At 34.7% G+C, this 19345-nt stretch overlaps 1 protein-coding gene across 1 annotated transcript in view; it reads left to right on the top strand.

The window, feature by feature from the left end:
• LOC149805011 (galectin-4-like) overlaps positions 1-18340 on the top strand; it is a 42531-nt gene extending 24191 nt beyond the window's left edge. The window contains exons 4-8 of the mRNA XM_089946500.1: positions 5206-5328; positions 8012-8086; positions 8674-8762; positions 12662-12881; positions 16189-18340. Of these exons, the coding sequence (XP_089802626.1) occupies positions 5206-5328; positions 8012-8086; positions 8674-8762; positions 12662-12881; positions 16189-16305 (624 nt within the window). The 3' untranslated portion in view covers positions 16306-18340. The remainder of the gene's footprint in view (positions 1-5205; positions 5329-8011; positions 8087-8673; positions 8763-12661; positions 12882-16188) is intronic.
• Positions 18341-19345: the final 1005 nt, after the last annotated feature.

Below are 19345 nucleotides of genomic sequence, written 5' to 3'. Positions count from 1 at the left end.
TAATTGATCCTTACGTAAGAATTATGTAAACTTACTAGCCAAAATCGCTATATGAATGTGTAAATTATGAATGTACCCTTTGACCAAGCACTAGACTAGCAGTCATCTGTTTTATTTCAGAGTCACAAGCTGAGTTCGCAACAGTGAACCATTAATACATGTTTAGACTTACATTAGACTGAACCATTACCACATGTCTGAGTTCTACATTAGATTGAACCGTTGCTCCATGTGTGATACTTATATTAGACTGAACGATTGCAAAACATTTTAGACTTACATTAGCTGAACAATTAACACCTGTCTTAGTCTTACATTAGACGGAACCATTATTACATGTTTCAGTCTTACATTAGAATGAAACATTACTACATGTTTAGGCTTACATTAGACTTAACCATTACTACATGGTGTAGGCATACACTAGACTGAACCATTACATAATTTAGACTTACATTAGATTGAATCATTACTACATGTTTTAGTCTTACATGAGACTGAACCATTACTACATGTTTAGTCTTACATTAGATTAAACCATAGCTACATGTTTTAGACCAACAATTGGCTAACAATTACTACATGTTTTAGACTTACATTAGACTGAACCATTACTACAAATTTTAGGCTTACATTAGACTGAACCAATACTACTTGTTTTATACTTAATTTAGACTGAACCATTAAATGTTTTAGAGTTAAATTAGACTGAATCATTACTACATGCTTTAGTCTTATATGAGATGGAACCATCACAACATATATTAGACTTACATGAGACTGAACCATTACACCACGCTTTAGATTTACATGAGACTGAACCATTACACCATGTTTTAGACTTACATTCGACTTAACAATTACAGATTGTTTAGGCTTAAATTAGACTGAACCATACCTAAATGTTTTAGTCTTGCATTAGACTGCACCATTACTACATGTTTTAGACTTACAACACACTGAACGACTAGTATATGCTTTAGACGTAAATTAGACTAAAGCATTACTACATGTTTTCGTCTTATATTAGACTGAACCATTACTACATATTTTGGACTTACATTAGACTGAACTATTACTACATGTCGTAGTCTTATAAGAGAATGAACCATTAATACATGTCTAGACACCGAACCATCATTACATGTTTTAGACTTACAATAGACGGAACCATTACTACATATTTTGGACTTAATTCGACTTAACCATTACTACATGTCTTAGTTTTGCATGAGACTGAACCATTACTACTTGTCTAGATACTGTGCCATTACTCCACGTTTTAGACTTACACGACACTGAACCATTACTACATGTTTTAGTCTTAGACTAGACTTAAACATTACTAAATGTTTAGTCTTCCATTAAAAATAAGCCATTACTACATGTTTTAGTCTTACATTAGCCTGAACTGCTTCTGTTGTTTTAGACATACATTGTACGGAACCATTACTAGACGTTTGATACTTACATTTCATTGAACCATTACTACATGTTTTAAAGTTACATTAGACTGCACCATTACTACATGTTTTAAACTTGGATTAGACTGAACTATTACTACATATTGTAGTCTTACATTCGACTGAAAACGTACTAAATGTTTTAGTCTTACATTGCACTGAAGCGTTACAAAATATTTAATTATTACATTAGACTAAACCATTATAACTTGTTTTAGTATTACTTTAGGCTGAACCGCTATTACTTATTTTATACTTACATTAGACTAAACAAATGCTACATGTTTTAGACTTACATTAGATTGAACCAAGACTACATGTTTAGTCTTACATTAGACGGAACCATTGCAACATGTTTTTGTCTTACATTACGCTGAACCGCTTCTATCTATTTTAGAGATACATTAGACTGAACCATTACTACATGTTTTAGACTTACATGAGACTGAATTCATCTGTTTTATTTCCGAGTCACAAGCTGAGTTCGCAACAGTGAACCATTAATTACTACATGTTTCGACTTACATGAGACTAAATAATAACTATATGTCTTAGACTTGTATTAGACTGAACATTACTACATGTTTTAGACTTTCATGAACCTTTAATACATGATTTAGGCTTACATTAGACTGAAACATTAAACGTTTTAGAATTACACTAGACTGAAAAATTACAGCAAGTTTAGCCTTACATTGGAATGTACCATTACTAAATGTTTTAGTTTAGCATTAAACTGTATAATTATTCATTGTTTTAGACTTATAATACACTGAACGATTACTGCATCTTTAAAACTTAGATTAGATTAAGCATTACTACATATTTTAGCCTAACATTGGATTGAACCATTACTACACGTTTTAGACATACATTAGACTGAACCATTACTACATGTTTTAAACATACATTAGACTGAACCATTACTACACGTTTTAAACTTACATTACATTGAACCATTACTGCATAATTTAGTGTTATGTTAGATTGAAGTTTTAGACTTACATGTGACTGCACCATTACTACATGATTAGACTTACATGAGATTGAATCATTACAAGACGTTTTAGACTTGTATTAGACTGAAGACTTGTATTAGACTGAACCATTACATCATGTTTTAGACTTATGTTAGACCTTCACCATTACTACATGTTTTAGACTTTCATGAGACTGAATTATTACTAGATGTTTAAACTTACATTAGACTGAACCATTACTACATGTTTTATTTTTACATTACAATGAACCATTACTACATATTTTAGACTTATGTTGGACTGAGCCATTACTACATGTTTAGACTTTCATGAGACTGAATTATTACATGTTTAAACTCACATCAGACTGAACCATTACTACATGTTTTATTCTTACGTTAGACTGAACCATTACTACATGTTTTAGACGACTTACATTAGACTGAGCCATTTAATGTTTTAGACTTGCTTTAGTCTGAATCCTTAACACGTTTTAGTCTTACATGAGACTGAACCATTTTATTACATGTTTTAGTCTTACATTAAACTGAACCATTACTACATGTTTTAGTCTTACGTTAGATTTAACCATTGCTACATGTTTTAGACCTACCTTAGACTGAACCATTACTACATGCTATAGTTTTGCATTGTACCGAACCATTAAAGGTTTTAGACTTAAATTAGACTAACTCATTACCACATTCTTTAGTCTTACATGAGACTAAACCATTACTACATGTTTAAACTTAAATTAGGCTGAATCATCACTCCACGTTTTAGATTTACATGAGACTGAGTTATGACTACTTGTTTCGATTGACATTAGAATGAATCATTAATTGTTGTTTAATCTTACAGTAGAATGAACCATTACTTCATATTTTAATGTTATAATAGACAACAATTACTACATGTTTTAGTTTTACGTTAGACTGAACCATTGCAACCTGTTTTAATCTTGCATTAGGCTGAACCGCTTCTATTTATTTCAAACGTACAATAGACTGAACCATTACTGCATGTTTTATACTTACATTAGATTGAACCAAAACTACATGTTTTAGAATACATTAGACTGCAGCATTACTACATGTTTTAGACTTACATGAAACTGAACCTTTACTATATGTTTAGACTTACATTAGACTGAACCATTACTACATGTTTTAGACTTCTATTAGACGGAACCATTACTACATGTTTTAGAATTTCATGTGTCAGAACCATTACTACATGTTTTTACTTACATGAGACTGAATCATTACTACATGTTTTGACTTACATGAGACTGAATCATTACTACATGTTTAGACTTACATGAGACTGAATCATTACTACATGTTTAGACTTACATGAGACTGAATCATTACTACATGTTTTAACTTACATGAGACTGAATCATTACTACATGTTTTAACTTACATGAGACTGAATCATTACTACATGTTTAGACTTACATGAGACTGAATCATTACTACATGTTTAGACTTACATGAGACTGAATCATTACTACATGTTTTGACTTACATGAGACTGAATCATTGCTACATGTTTAGACTTACATGAGACTGAATCATTACTACATGTTTTTACTTACATGAGACTGAATCATTACTACATGTTTTTACTTACATGAGACTGAATCATTACTACATGTTTTAGATTTATATTAGACTGAACATTACTACATGTTTAGTCTTACAAGAGACTGAACCATTACTACGTTTTAGCATATATTAATATGAATACTGTTTTAGTCTTACATTCGAATGAAACATTACAACATGTTTTAGCCTGACATTAGACTGTTGGATTAGTACATAGTTTAGACTTACATTACACTGAACCATTACTACATACTTTAGTCTTGCATTAGACTGAACCATTACAATTTGTTTTAGTCTTAATTTAGACTGAACCTCTACTACTTATTTTAGACTTACATTATACTGAACCATTACTACATGTTTTAGACTTACATGAGACTAAACCATTACTACATGCATAGTCTTACATTAAGAGATGTAAAATTGTACAACTTTGAAAAGAGCACAACAAAGGCCTTACCTGAAACAAATTCTTAAACAAAAACTATATTGAAAAGAAAATGACATCTTTGTTTAGAAAAAAGTTTAGAATTGTACCAAAGCTGCACATTTCAAGAGACCTAATGCTGATTATAGCCACAGTAGGTATGGTATTTAGACTTACATTAGACTGAACCATTGCTTATAAATATATGTCCATTTTTATGGTGCACATGAAACGTAAACGTACAATTAATTATATTTATTTAAGTGACATTTTTTAAATATTATTAAAATGTTGCTATTTATCATATGTAATCATAACATGCTGGATACTGCGACTAAAGCACGAACCAAAATGTCATACATACAACAGAGACTGTTGCTAACATAAATTTAATTGGTTCATAATTGTTAAAGGGGTTGATTTTCCTTTTTCCGGTGCATTTTTAAAAATATGTCGGAGTAATATTGATTTTAATTGCCATGTTTCAGCACTTATATTGTGTTTTTCACTGTTTCTTAGATTTAATTGAACATTTTACCCAGTATCCATTATCGAAAGGATCTGTTTCTAAGTTGTTTATACATAGGCCAATGAATCAATGATATTGTACATGGTTTGGAAAGTTTCTGTGTGACACATCAAATGCTTTTTAGCCAACAGATTTATTTATATTTTTGTACACAAACAAGCTATACTAATTGTTTTAACCTAATACTATATTACAGGTCGCTGTCAATGGGCAACGTTTTGGAAAATATAGGCACAGAACACCGATTTCAGTTGTTACTCATCTCGTAGTTCTAGGAGGCATCAAAATCCACCAGATCCATTTGGAAATCCCGTCTCTTGTAAAATTTTATTTTATTTATTTTACGTTCATCTTGCAACAAGATTGCATACATTGTACAAACGAATCTCAAGGGATTAGATGTTGTCATAGTATAATCTATTCTTTTGGTGTAAGCATTAGAACTAGGAGACAAGAACCAATAATTTTGTAAGGGTAACCACTGACCTACGCACATTCAGCAGATAATGACTGAACCTGGGGCCTTTGTGACGCAAAGCAAGCGCGTTACAACTGCACCATACCACTCGAAGACATACGTATGGATATATTCATGTAAGGCATTTATCATGTGAACCTACATCCGTTGCATTAGGGGTAATCGACCACTGAGTATGTTTCGCTATGCCTAGAGTGTTCGAGTGCATATTGAACTTTGCTAATTTATGTGGGTTTATTCTGTCAAATCTGTCTTCTCTCCTGGACATGTAGTTAGATCAAAATGCTTGATTTGTTCATGGTCTCTTTGGCTGGAAGGGGTGTACTGTTTTAGGGTTCTGTCTGTTTGGGTACATGCATACAAGAGTGCCAAACTATTGTAACTATAGCGTCCACCAAGGCTAGATCTTTCTTCAAAGTCATATATTCCCTGTCCTCAGTTCATATCAAAGCCAATAAACTTGTTGAAAGGACGTATTTCTAGTCCACCATATCCAGCTCTCTCTTAAGTGACTTTTAAAATAATTCGTATGTTCACTTCTGTTTCGCCAAAGTCAGGAAATATGAGACGAATGTAAATTCGCTGAATATATATTTACCCTTAAAATCGGTTGTTGTGACCAATTAAGTGATATTTATTAAATTGTATGAGCCATAGTGGCGCATTGGTATGAATGCCTGACGACCGGATAGGTGCGGGTTGAAGTCATTCCCAAACCAGGTCAGGTCGGCATAGATGTATTTGATGTTGTTGTGGGGTTTAACGCCATTTTTCAGCACGATAGGCTATACATGGCGGCCAGTATTAATGGTGGAGGAAGAACCCGGAAAACCCCGGAAAGAACCACCGACCCACGAGAAGCTACTGGCAAGCTTTCTCACATGCCCACATTGGCTGAATCTTAGACTCGAACCGCCGCAGACAGAGGTGAGATGGCAGTGATCCGTAACGAAGAGCGCTTTAGACCACTCGGCCACTCGGGGCCCCAGATGTATTTGATATAGCCTTACGTCACATGACGTGCCTTTAAACACCATCAATATTTTCAGTACAGTAATGAACTTTTGATATCTCATAATTCAGTGATCTCTTATTATAAGTAATATTTTGACTGGTGGACGGGGACTGTTTGTGTTCCATGCGCACATTTATACTTATGTTGTATTTTTCTTTAACAACTTTACCGGGGAAAATATCCTGTAAATGGTTTCTGTTCCCAATGTGTATTGACCAATGAGTCTTTACGGAGCATGCAGCACAAGTTGTTTTTGTCTGTAACCACGTTGACGGAAAGTTGTGTTAGTTACATTTCTTTCACAAGTAGAAGAGATCACATCTCTTGGATATCCGTAAGGAAAGTAAAATATCTACATCACTTCCGTTAATAAGCCCAGATGATAAACATCATATTCGGAGTATTTAATTACCAAAATAAACTTGTATTTTAAGCCATTTATATTCTGGAAATGTCATGTATTCCATGTATTTTGAATGCGTAAATGTTTTATTACAAACTTGAGAAATCTATTTTCATCATCTTATGACGCCAAAAAGTGCTCTCTCCGATCAGAATATTTGCGTATATAATTTCTTGTCTTATACTTCTTTAGCAACAATTACCCCATCCCTCAACCCCAAACACTCAAAAACTGAGATCACGGGATTAAATAATGTATTCATTGATTTTACGTTTCTATTTTGTCCCTGTTACAATTATTCAAAGTATGGTAACGTTTGGTCCTGTGTATTGTCGTATATACTCGCTTGTAAGTTGAGTCCAACTGCAAATTGCACAGACCCAAATCTGCCATCAGTGGAACAAACATCATAGACCCTGATTTGCCGGCGCATGATGCGGTGGCAGATCAGGATCTATGTGGTTTGTAGTTGGACTCGACGTATAAGCGAGTAAATATGGCAAGGAAATGGTGTATAAATTCCTTACAAGAGATGTGTAGTGTACCGTATATAGTGTTCAATCAATATTATTGTTCACTATAAGATACAATACAATTCAGTCATGAATATTGCTTTATGTTAGCATGTACCTCAATATAACAGTAATAAATAAATTAATTATTAGTTTTATGTATGTCCTACACATTTAAATGCAGAGCATTTGTGTTAAAATTTACATTGTTTAATGTTAATTCTGTATAAATTAAAATGTTCCTTAACTTTATAAATTCTCACTTGCTACGTCATCTTACATATCAGTCTTGTTATTTTCTTATAACTTAATGTTTTTGGGAAATCGTAATAAATCATATCTGACAAATAAAATTATTTGAAATAATGACAGTAGTTTTGAAAATGTGTTGAACGTGTTTTATTATAACGAAATACCTCAAGAGGAATATAGGAGAATTAGTTTCAATCATATTATATATGTCCAGTAAACAAATATGTTCAAAACTGTGCTAGGTACTAATACAAATATATTTTATTTCCATTACATAAACGCATATATGTTTAATGTTGCCAGTAAGGCATATATCTGGACACAAAGTCCTTGTCTTTCCAGTTTTCTGGGACAGCAGGCGGATACCCACCTCCACCAGGCCCATTAATGTACCCGGCAGCACCCATTTTTAACCCTGTAAGTTCCTTTTACTCCAGTCTTCGTAGATTTAGTATTTACTGCTAAACCTTTTCCAAAGCTACGTGAGCGCAATCAAGCATTAATGTAGCCAATCGTTTTCTATTCAACTGAATAACTGCTCTTATCCGTAAGTGCATAATCCATAGCCTGAAAGTGCGGTTATTTTCGCCTTGATAACTTTACCACACACATCTTTGCGTCGTTTTGGAGTACATTAATTGTATGCAAAACTTGCGACTGCCTACCCACAATCATTTTAGCATTTTTCACTCGTCTTTTGGGTTTTAAATGCAAGTCATTTGTATTTATTGTAAAGTTGAAGGCAGTATCTACACAGCATAAAATACGACATCAGCAGAATCGGGTTTTAGGACGGAACTTGGTGAAATTTTTCATAGCAAGGTAAGACAGAATGTCATAAAAGGAGGGTGTAGACCTTACTCTTGTGTGAGGATGCGACTGGTATATTCCGATGAGGTGGTATCCACGTCTGTTTCCTATTTGCATACGGAATGAAATCAAGTCTTAATTTAATAACCAATATTGTTCACATCATTCCATAATTTGTTTAATATCTGTTTCAGCCAACACCCTTTGTGCAAAATATCCCAGGTGGCATCTACCCGGGCAAAATGATCTTCATAAGTGGAATTCCAAGCTCCATCCCCACAAGGTAAATGATTTTAGCACAGATGTACATATACTTTGGCCTCTCACCCTTTGACAGCACAGTCAATGCTGTTATCTTTAGTGCACTTGTTTATGTTTAGAAATGGAGGAGGCAGAATATAATATTGTTTTCTTTGGGGGGTTTATTTTGATTAATAAACACTCTACATATGGGGTAAGCGCATTAGTATAAAAACTAAAGAAAACGTACATAGAATAATATTTTTTTCAAAAAGTACTTTGAAGTAAAACTGAGGAACGAAACTGCTTTGAATTAGAGTGCATGTAGGTAGATATGGTGTTTATAAGGAAACAGTTTGTATGCATGTTGATAATCCGTGCTGGACGTTTAACTCTCGGTTTTTCTTTACTTTGTTTATAAGCATCGAACTCCCTTTGCTTCTTGCTATATGGCTCCTGGTATTTTTTTAAAGAATTGTTATTTTTACCCACTTTGAAGTACCTTTTCAGTCGCTGTAGAAAGTGCTTGAAAAAATTGTGTCAATACGCCGCCTTAAACATTTTGACAAATTTCATTGTTAGTACAAAACATCAAAACCAAAAGTTATTGATAAATGATACTTTATTTCTCACACACCTTTAACATTATGATATGCTATCTTTGCTGCTAATTCCAAACTGAAACAAGCCTTAGTGAAATTCAACCAATACCGTCAACTTTTGGAACACAGGTTGTGATCATGTAAGACTGGATAACACTGCCACAAAGAGTGTTGTTGTACCAACTGCTTCACAGTGACAGCATTTGCATTCTATAGAAATGTATTTTCATTGAAAAATATAACTTAAATATAAAAAAAATCATATGTTAAAAACAGTCTTTCATTAATGGTGCATAATGATGCAAACCAGTGGAAAGTTTGTAATGGGCTACATCCAGGTTTAACCATTTAAATGATCACGTGGCCAGTCTTTGGCTGTGCTCAAAAGATCAGTGATACAGCTCGACATTTACAAGAGTGCTGTTTCAATTTGGAATTTAGCTGTAGAAAAATAATAACATCATCATCATTTAAAATTAGAAGACGTTGTGGGGAACATTTGCCGAAACTATGATCAAGCGTTAATACACCACGTTAGCTGCAAAGACCGATTAACCACCAACACCAGTAAAAGTGAAGTAATTGTTTTGCAATAACGACAGCAAGTAAAATTGTCAATCTGTAGTGCATCTTGGCATCTATCATGACACAGAAGAGTGCATAAAGAAAGGCTGCAAAGCACTATAAGTTCAGGTCTGTATACAAGAAATGGAATTAATTCAGTTCTTTCCAACTATAACTATATCATCCTTGCTAGACTCAACGGTGTTTATGGTTATTCAGGCATTGGCATTAACAGCTAAAGATGTTGCTGTTATTGTACAAAAATAAAACAAACGTCTTGCGCCAGATCCAGTTTTTGCTCGACACATGTGCACTAATTTAGGTATACACTCTGATTGGACTGTTCCCTATGTCAGCTCACACAGAAATGATAAGCTTAACCTTATTTGAACGTATTACCTTCCAAAACTATACATTAGAATATGTGATTACATCCAGTTAATTCGGTCTTAATGACCAAGCAAGCTACAGTTGTTTTATACATGTCTTTAATGAGTAACAATATCTAACAGTTGATTGAATATATCTTGATAAGAGTTCAAAGCAGTATCAAGCTACATGTATTTCGGTACTGAACGTACACGACGATTAACTCATCTGTTCTGAAGAGTCCATGTTATTCCCACATTTATTCCTTAAGGTCAACTCTTAGGGCAATTAACACTGCTAATTAACATACTTATTTTCAATTAGTTGCGCTTACTTGCACATATGCTGCGTGGGATTTTTTAAAATTTCTTCTTTGTTTCATTTAATGGTGGTAATTCGCATTTATATATTAAGCACAGTATAATGCCAGGTGTTAACTCATGTGAGTGCCTTGCTGGAAATGGAGGTGCCATTTTACATGGTACAGTGAAATGATGTGAGTGCTTTGGTGGGAATGGAGATGTTAATTTACTTGGTATAGTGTAATGCCATCTATTTACCCATGTGGGGTGCTTTCGTGGGGAATGTATTTATGTGTTATTTGGATTATTAACAATTTTTCAGTCATATCACTACGATGTCTGCATTGTGGCAGATTTTAGTGATTTTTAGCACTGGGGCATTATACCGCCGACACGTAGCATGGCACTAATGTCACAAAAAGGAAAACAAATAGGCGGAATAAGCCGACCAGTCCTAACACTAACCTCTTAATGCTGAGCGACAACGAGGCAGCTGTCAGTACAATTTTTTATCATTCGTGGGGATCGAACCCGCAATCTCCCGCATCCGCTGCGGACGCCCTTACCACTAGGACAGCGGAGCGGTCTGCTTTGGTGGGAATGGAGGCGCTAGTTTAATTGGGGTGTGTGTGTGTGTGTGTGTGATTTGGATTTTTAACGTAGCTTTAAAAAAATTCAGTCATATCGCTATGATGTTTGCAGTGTGACAGTTTGTAATGATGTCTAGCACTGGAGCATCATGCTGCAGACATATAGCATGTCCCAACCAGTCACATTATCCTGACACCAGGCCGACCAGTCCTAACCCTAACCTCTTAATGCTGGGGGCCACGCAAGGCTGTTAGCACCATTTTTGTAAGTCTTTCATACGACTCGGCCGGGGATCGAACCCACGACCTTCCGCATCCGAGGCGGACGCTCTAACCACCAGGCCACCGGAGCGGTCTATTTTACTTGGTACAGTGGTAGAGTGTAATGCTAGCTGTTCATTCTTGTGAGTTCTTTGGTGGGAATGAGGATGACATCGTTTATTTATTACAGTTTCATGCCAGGTGTTTACACATATTAGTTTCTTTGGTGGGAATGAGGATGACATCGTTTATTTATTACAGTTTCATGCCAGGTGTTTACACATATTAGTTTCTTTGGTGGGAATGAGGATGACATCGTTTATTTATTACAGTTTCATGCCAGGTGTTTACACATATTAGTTTCTTTGGTGGGAATGAGGATGACATCATTTATTTATTACAGTTTCATGCCAGGTGTTTACACATATTAGTTTCTTTGGTGGGAATGGATATGCCATTTTACTGCAGAGAAAACTACATACTATTCACAGTGATCATTCTTCGAATTTGTTTTTAATTGTTGCTAAATTATTATTGTGGGTTATTTTTTGTTTTTAGTGTTTTTGTAGGAGAAAAGAAATATAAGTTTACATCTATAATCTATAAACGTAACATTCTATAGGCCGAACCATATTTTCCTTTTACTTTGTAATTGACAGACACTTTTAGTAAAGTTTTAACAATAGTTCTTTCAAAATAGTCTGCACGCACCCATTGAACTGGGGTATTCTGAAGATGAAGTGGATGCATACACACAACAACAACAGCCAGAGGGGCAAATTGCCCCATCTGCCGAAATATATGCATTGTTTTTCAGAACAAAAATATATACTAACATGATGCAAAATTGTGTTTTATTTTCAGATTTATTATGTATGTGTTTTGCGTGAATTTTAGCTTTACTTTCAATGTTAGATCTACTTAAGTTATCTTTGTAATCATCTTGCTTCTAAATTATTGGCTTCTTTGACGTTAGCTTCAAGAGAAATATACTTTCAGTAGGTTTATACAAAGGAATGTTTGATGCTCGCATATATTAACCCGTAGTATGTAGGCTGTTTAATAAGAATAATATCAAAGTTAGTAATAGTTGAAAATTATTTATCATATTACATCATTCTTATCGTGCTCTCTCTCTCTCTCTCTCACACACACACACACACACACACACACCTTGCTATTTAAAGTGACGTGATTGTGAAATTCGCTTTTTTTATTTCAAGTTTATAATGTATGGAAATATTTCATTCACAGATTTTCTATTTATCTTCAAAATGGAATGAGCTTCGAACCAAGTCATGTTGGGCTGGTGGTTGATGCACGATTTAGTTTCAATTCCGATAGGAACGTCTTAGTTCGGAATCACCGGGAGCATGGTAACTGGGGAAGAGAGGAAAGAGATATGTCGCATTTCCCTTTCATTCCAAATGCACCATTTGATATGATAATATTGATTGAAGACCACCAGTATAAGGTACTAAAACACACTGATTTTATAAGACCCTTTTTGCCTGCTAATTGGTCCTTCATGGCCATTATTGTTTCATTCAATTAATCCACAAAATCCAATGATAATATCAGTAATTTGATAGTCAATACTGCACATTATCACAGTTTTCTGACTATACATGTTTTGATTTCCTTATCATCCAGAAATTAGATTAATGAAAGCCAATAGCTAATGACAAGTCTGCCTCGACTTCATCAGTTTGTTCATAAGTCGGTACTCTGGACCTTCAGATGCTTTATGCTATTGTCAAAAGCGGCAACGATAAAATACCTGGTTTGCGTTTTATTCCAAAAGTTAGCCTACCCTATATATGACTCTGTCGAATGTTTTGTTCAGATTTTATAAGATGTGCAACACCATCTAATTCCAGCCTGCAAAAACAACTGGGCACATATTAGAATGTCAAGGTTAGAGGTCGTGCTAACTATTTGATCCAGAATGAAATAAATGGCTAGAAGTCCAATGCATTGGTGCTAATTTATCGTTATTAAACCGTACCACCTTGGAGAATAATAATAGAAACAAGAACATTTTACTGTGTTTAAACACAGCAAGCATCTACATATATAAGGTTCTATCTATCACAATCCACAGTAAAATGTTGACTCTGCTTTTGGTTGGATATCGTAATATTTGACATTAACTATGCGGACGTGGGCTACATGGTAAACACATACACGTTTCGATACTTTACGTTTCTGGCTACATGCTAAACACGTACACATTTTGATACTCTACGTTTCTGGTTGCATGCTAAACACATCCCCATTTTGATACTCTACGTTTCATCCAACCTTCCATTTTTATATTCATTCCCCAGTACGCCTGTTTAAGCTGTTTTGCTTTCTATGTTTGGTGGTATACATAGCAGGATTATATTTTAGTTTCTTCCTTTTCGGTCCTGGAATTGGGTCAGGAGGTCATATGTATGCCTTCCTATTAAACATGGAATTGTGTTCGAAGGCCATATGTACTCAAATTTCAAAACACTTTCGATATGTTATGTCAGTGTGTTGTATTCTGAGTCATGAATGTAAAACACATTATGTGTTAGTGACCTTTGGATTCAACTCCTGGATTACAGTACATGTAAAAGTGGATAACATGAGAATTTTTCGTACTAGTAATTATGTGATTAACGATAGCTACCAAAGTGATTGCTCTAAGTTTAATCTGACCTCCAGAACTTTATCCAGTAAGCAGTCCTCAAATGTGTGTTGTTTTTTTTTTTTTTTTTTTGGTAACTAAATGTAGAGTAACTAAGCAACAGTTTCCCTAAATTGCATTAATGTAAAAAACACCTTACATTTTAATTGTAATTGTTGTTAAACGTTAGTTTGTCCGTTATCTCACACGCAATGTATCCAATATAACCCATATTATATGCTCAGATCTTTTAGTCTTTATAGCAGAAATAGAAGAAATAAATAATTTCAGTTTCAGCAATATTTTGTAATTGCAATTGTTTGCATTGGAATTGTTTCCGTTTTCGAGTTTCATGCATTTGGGCTGAAAACTATTAAAACCCTGAGAACTTTCTTTGTACCAGATACTACGAATTCACTATTTTTCTTTGTGTGCTGATCTGCCTTTATTGTGTTCGCAACAAACCACAATTTTGATAACCCAACAGACAACGAGCCTTCAATGGAAATTATAAAATCCCCTTCCCCAAACTTGGAGTTAAGGATCCAGTTTACAATAAGCCTTCAAGGGTAATAACATAATCCCCATCCCCAATCTATGACTTAAGGATCCAGTTTACAATAAGCCTTCAGGGGTAATAACATAATCCCCTTCCCCAAACTTCGAGTTAAGGCCCCAGTGTACAGTAAGCCTTCAAGGGTAATAACTTAATCCCCTTCCCCAATCCTAGAGTTTAACGTCCCAATAAACAATAAGCATTATGGGGAAAAGTATGACCAGTTCTCCGATCCACGAATTGATGGTCCCAATGCATAGTGCGTCATAAATGAAAATACTTGGACGCTTTCCCCAATCAATTCATTTAAGGACTCAATACACAATTCACCTTCAATGGAAAGAATAAGATCTCTTCCCCAATCCACCAATGTAAGATTTCAGTGTATAATATGCTTTGAAAGGAAATATTTGGATCTCTTTCCTGATCTACGAATGTATGGACTCAGCGAACCTGATAAGACAAGCAATAGTATCCCCTCCCCAATGTATGAATTTAAAGTCCCAATGCACAATAAGCCTTCAAGGGAAACTATTGGATCCTTTCCCCAATCCACCAGTTCAAGGACCAAATAGACAAGAAGCCCTTAAGGGGAACAATAGTAAATCTTCCTCCAATGCACATATATAAGACCACATTATACAATAAGGTTCAGGAGAAACAATAGGATCCCTTCTCCAGTGCACGAATTTAAAGTCTCCACACTCAGTATCTTGCTTGGCATCGAGATTAGCACACTGGCCACTAGTACCAATGGTTCCCAATTGATATTTCTGCGGAGCAAGAGACTGTTTCAGAATAATTCCATTAACATCGTTGACGGGTATGATACTGAACAGTACGCCAAAACTGAATAGTGGTCCCGTGTACAAGGAGAGTCACACCCTATTTAAGTAAAAGATCTCACATGTGGTATTCGACAAAGAGGTGTACGTCACCACCATTGAGGTATTCCCCGCATTTCCTAGTGTTTTTAGCCAAACTTGTCATAATAGATAGATCAACATACTCTTCTAGATACCCTTAGCAAACTCTTGGACATATTCAATCTATGAATAGCTTCACTGGACTTTCTTATATGGATATATTCAGTACGTAGAAAATATAATACAGAAAATTTATGCTCAGTCACTGATGTGTGAATACCACTGGCACTCATGTGTAACAAGAGTCCAGCTGTAAACTTCCCTGACCTAGATCTGCCATTGCATAATGCACCAGCAGATCAGAGCCTGTGCAGTTTATTAGGAATAGTCAGTAGAGGAGAGCAAACATTATAGTCCCTGATCTGCGGGTGCTTTATGCTACGGGAGATCAGGACCTTTGTTATTTTCAGTTTGACCCGACTAATAAACGACTTTAGACAGTACAGTTTGTATAATTTATAAAAATAATGGCAGTAATCGGTATCAGTTTCATTCTTTTTTCAAACAATATGAATTTTAAATGTCAATATATTCTCTTGTTTGTCTGGGGTTAAGTAATTCTTTAAAATAAATCATATTATAATGAATTGAACTGATAGAAAAACAATATGAACCCTTTACTCAGTTAAAATTCTCTATGTAGGTTGCTGTGAATAACCAGCATCTCCTGGAGTTTCATCACCGAATCAAGCAGCTGTCTAGTATTGACACCCTAAGGATTGACGGAAGTGTGGCGCTGACCCAGATCCGCTTCCAGTAGAGTGATGCATTGTGGGAGGTATTGGTGTACCAACTGCATGAGATTTGCAGCAAAAATCCTTTATTTCAAACAAGTCTTTGTGTACCTATAGAATACATATAAATCTTTCAAAAGATTTTTGTAAACTGTTAATACTGGACACTTTGTACTAATTCTTTTACTACATGTTAATGAAATTAACCAGTCACTAAATGTTATTATTATATTACTATGGAATATAACACTAAACGACATTACACTACTATTGACTGATAGTAAGCTAGTAGCTCTGGTATCTGTCATGAATGTTTGACTCCTTTAACAATGTCAGGTTTGGTTACTGCTGACATAAATGTTTTGCGTATTGCCAAAAAGGTATTCAATAAATTAATTTATAGTTAAATGAAATACACATATATTAAGTACACACACATACGCTTTAAGCCAGCTTAACTGACTTGGAATGAAGTCTTTCAGTCAAGGATCCATTAAGCAATCAGGACGACATATTGTTTCAAAGACACAATTTATTGTTTTTGCATCTACAGGTCAGGTAAATTTGTATGTTCATAGTCTCCGTTAAATTACTGCTTACATCATGTTTGGCATAAATAGTGTTCATGTTGATTGCTTTTGTTTTATTATAGAATAGATCATTAGAACTACAAAAGTGGATTAAAAAGAATGAAATACAGGTCCTCAAAGCAAACCATAGGATGACTGCGTGAAATCATTATAAAATCCCTTGGAATAACTTCAAATATATAATGATATTCTGTAATATTAATTAGTAATAACATAATTACTTCACTGAAGATATATGGCATCTATTAAATTAGAATAAAGACCACCACCTCTCAAAAAAGGAAAGAAAATAATCTCAACTGAAGCTTTTACGCATTTCAATGCATACTACATAACTGGGTCTCTGCAGTTTGTTAGAAGTAATCAGTGAAACAGACAGCATAGACCCTAATCTGCACGTGCATTATGCGACGGCCAATTAGAATCTTTGCTGTTTACAGTTGATTCAACTTATAAGCTAGTATAGATGGCACTGTGAACAGTTATAAATTTGAGGATTATTCAGATGATAAAATTTGTAGAAGGTTCTAGTAGCATGCAGTAAACTTGATACTGAAATCTTGATTGAAATATCCGAATTATATGAGTAGTAGTGTGAAGTATGCAGCATGAATGACTCAGATCTCAACCAATTCATTTAGAATCACATAAAGACCAAAAGTAGTGATTTTAACTGGTATCAGTCACACTGTTTGCAGCGATTCATGCTCCCACGTGGTATTCAAATTATTGCGTGTAAGCCACAACGTAGTTAAAACGGCAAACACCATCACATTATCTGAGTATATAAACTCTCATTGTTTTACATTTTGTCCTAGAATGCAGTTGAAGTCTTAACGAATCCTGTGGTCAATATGACTGTATGTGCATAAACCAAAATAAATTTTTAATTTTTAGAACAATTTAGCACCCCATCCCATCTCCAGTTCGTATATGTTGTTGACAAAATAGTTCTTATTATTTCTCATTTGTTCTTTTCAACTTAAAGTTCTTACAATCTAACAGTTTTGTTAGAATCGGTACTAAATATTTTCAAAGTTGTTTGTTCTAGTTATAAATCTGTCGACGATACAAGTGAAATATTGTTTTGTTTTTACAGATCTAAAATGTCATTTATTGTCTTTTCCATTTTTACCTTACAAGATCTAGTCTACTTAAAGCAGTGGTTATTGCTTTTATATTTTACCTGATGTCTGCATTAATGACCTAGTTTTGCAGTTAATGATGAAATGTCAAAGTTACAATCAAACAGTAAAAACTCATATTTCCTATAACACCAACTTTACTCATAAAGTTTTAACAGTAAGCATTAACTCAGCATTGGATAGATTCAATTTTAACATCTATTCCCCCGATATATCTTTGATAATATCGATTACCAAAACTGCCAGTCATCTTTGATTCATTATTTCTACTCTTTGTCAATCTAGATTGCCTCTTTATTACTGGAAATTAAACTAAAATGAATACACTAATTATTGAATTAACTTATTCGTTCAAGAAATCATTAGCATATTTGGGTGTTTAATTCATTCATTACTTTATTTGACCAGGGACTTACAAAAATGGTACTAACAGCTGCCTCGCTTGGCGGTCAGCATTAAGAGGCTAGTGTTAGGACTGGTCGGCCTGGTGTGATGATAATATGACTGGGTGGAACATCTTGCTACATGTGTGCGGCACGATGTCCCAGTGCTAGACAACACTATAAACTGCCACACTGCAGACATTATAGCGATATGACCGAAAAATTGTTAAAGCTAGGTTTAAAATCTAAGTCACACACAAACACACACAAACAATGTATTTGATTCATTTATTGCTTATGTAGTCCGATTGGTCCAAATGACTTGTCTAAGAAGCTCTGTGCGCGTGAAATTAAGGTCTAGAACAACCACTTGCCTTATAATATTTGTATGTTTGCACTCTTTAGCAAGTTGTAGATTTCGTTATGGGTATGGACAATCCCGTCCCCTCCAAAGAAAGAGTAAATGCTGATGTTACTAACTTGTGAACTAAACAACGAACCCATATGATAATTCTTGTGGAAACCTTATTTTTCACATTTTAAATAATGGATGCACGTTCCATTTGCGAAAGCATTATCTATTATCCTAAGTCTGTTTAACATATTACAAATAAGGCCACCACGGTCATTTTGTTTTTCCCCTAAAAGCCATACAGTATGATAAGGCAGGAACGCCATACAGTAACATTAGGCAGGAATGTTATGCTGTTTCGAAACACAGAAAGGCATGCTGCATCACAACGCAGGAACGTTATCCTGTTTCATGTGGCAGGAACGTCATTCTGTTTGATAAGACAGGAAAGTCATTCTGTTTGATAAGGCAGGAAAGTCATTCTTTTTGATAAGACAGGAAAGTCATTCTGTTTGATAAGGCCGGAAAGTCATTATGTTTGATAAGGCCGGAAAGTCATTCTGTTTGATAAGGCAGGAAAGTTATGTTGTATCAAA

The sequence above is a fragment of the Sinohyriopsis cumingii genome, chromosome 2, assembly GCF_028554795.1.
Source record: "Sinohyriopsis cumingii isolate HCF-2022 chromosome 2, ASM2855479v2, whole genome shotgun sequence".
Classification (NCBI taxonomy): domain Eukaryota; kingdom Metazoa; phylum Mollusca; class Bivalvia; order Unionida; family Unionidae; genus Sinohyriopsis; species Sinohyriopsis cumingii.
The sequence above is the reverse complement of the archived record's forward strand: the minus strand, read 5'-3'. Positions and strand labels throughout refer to the sequence as shown.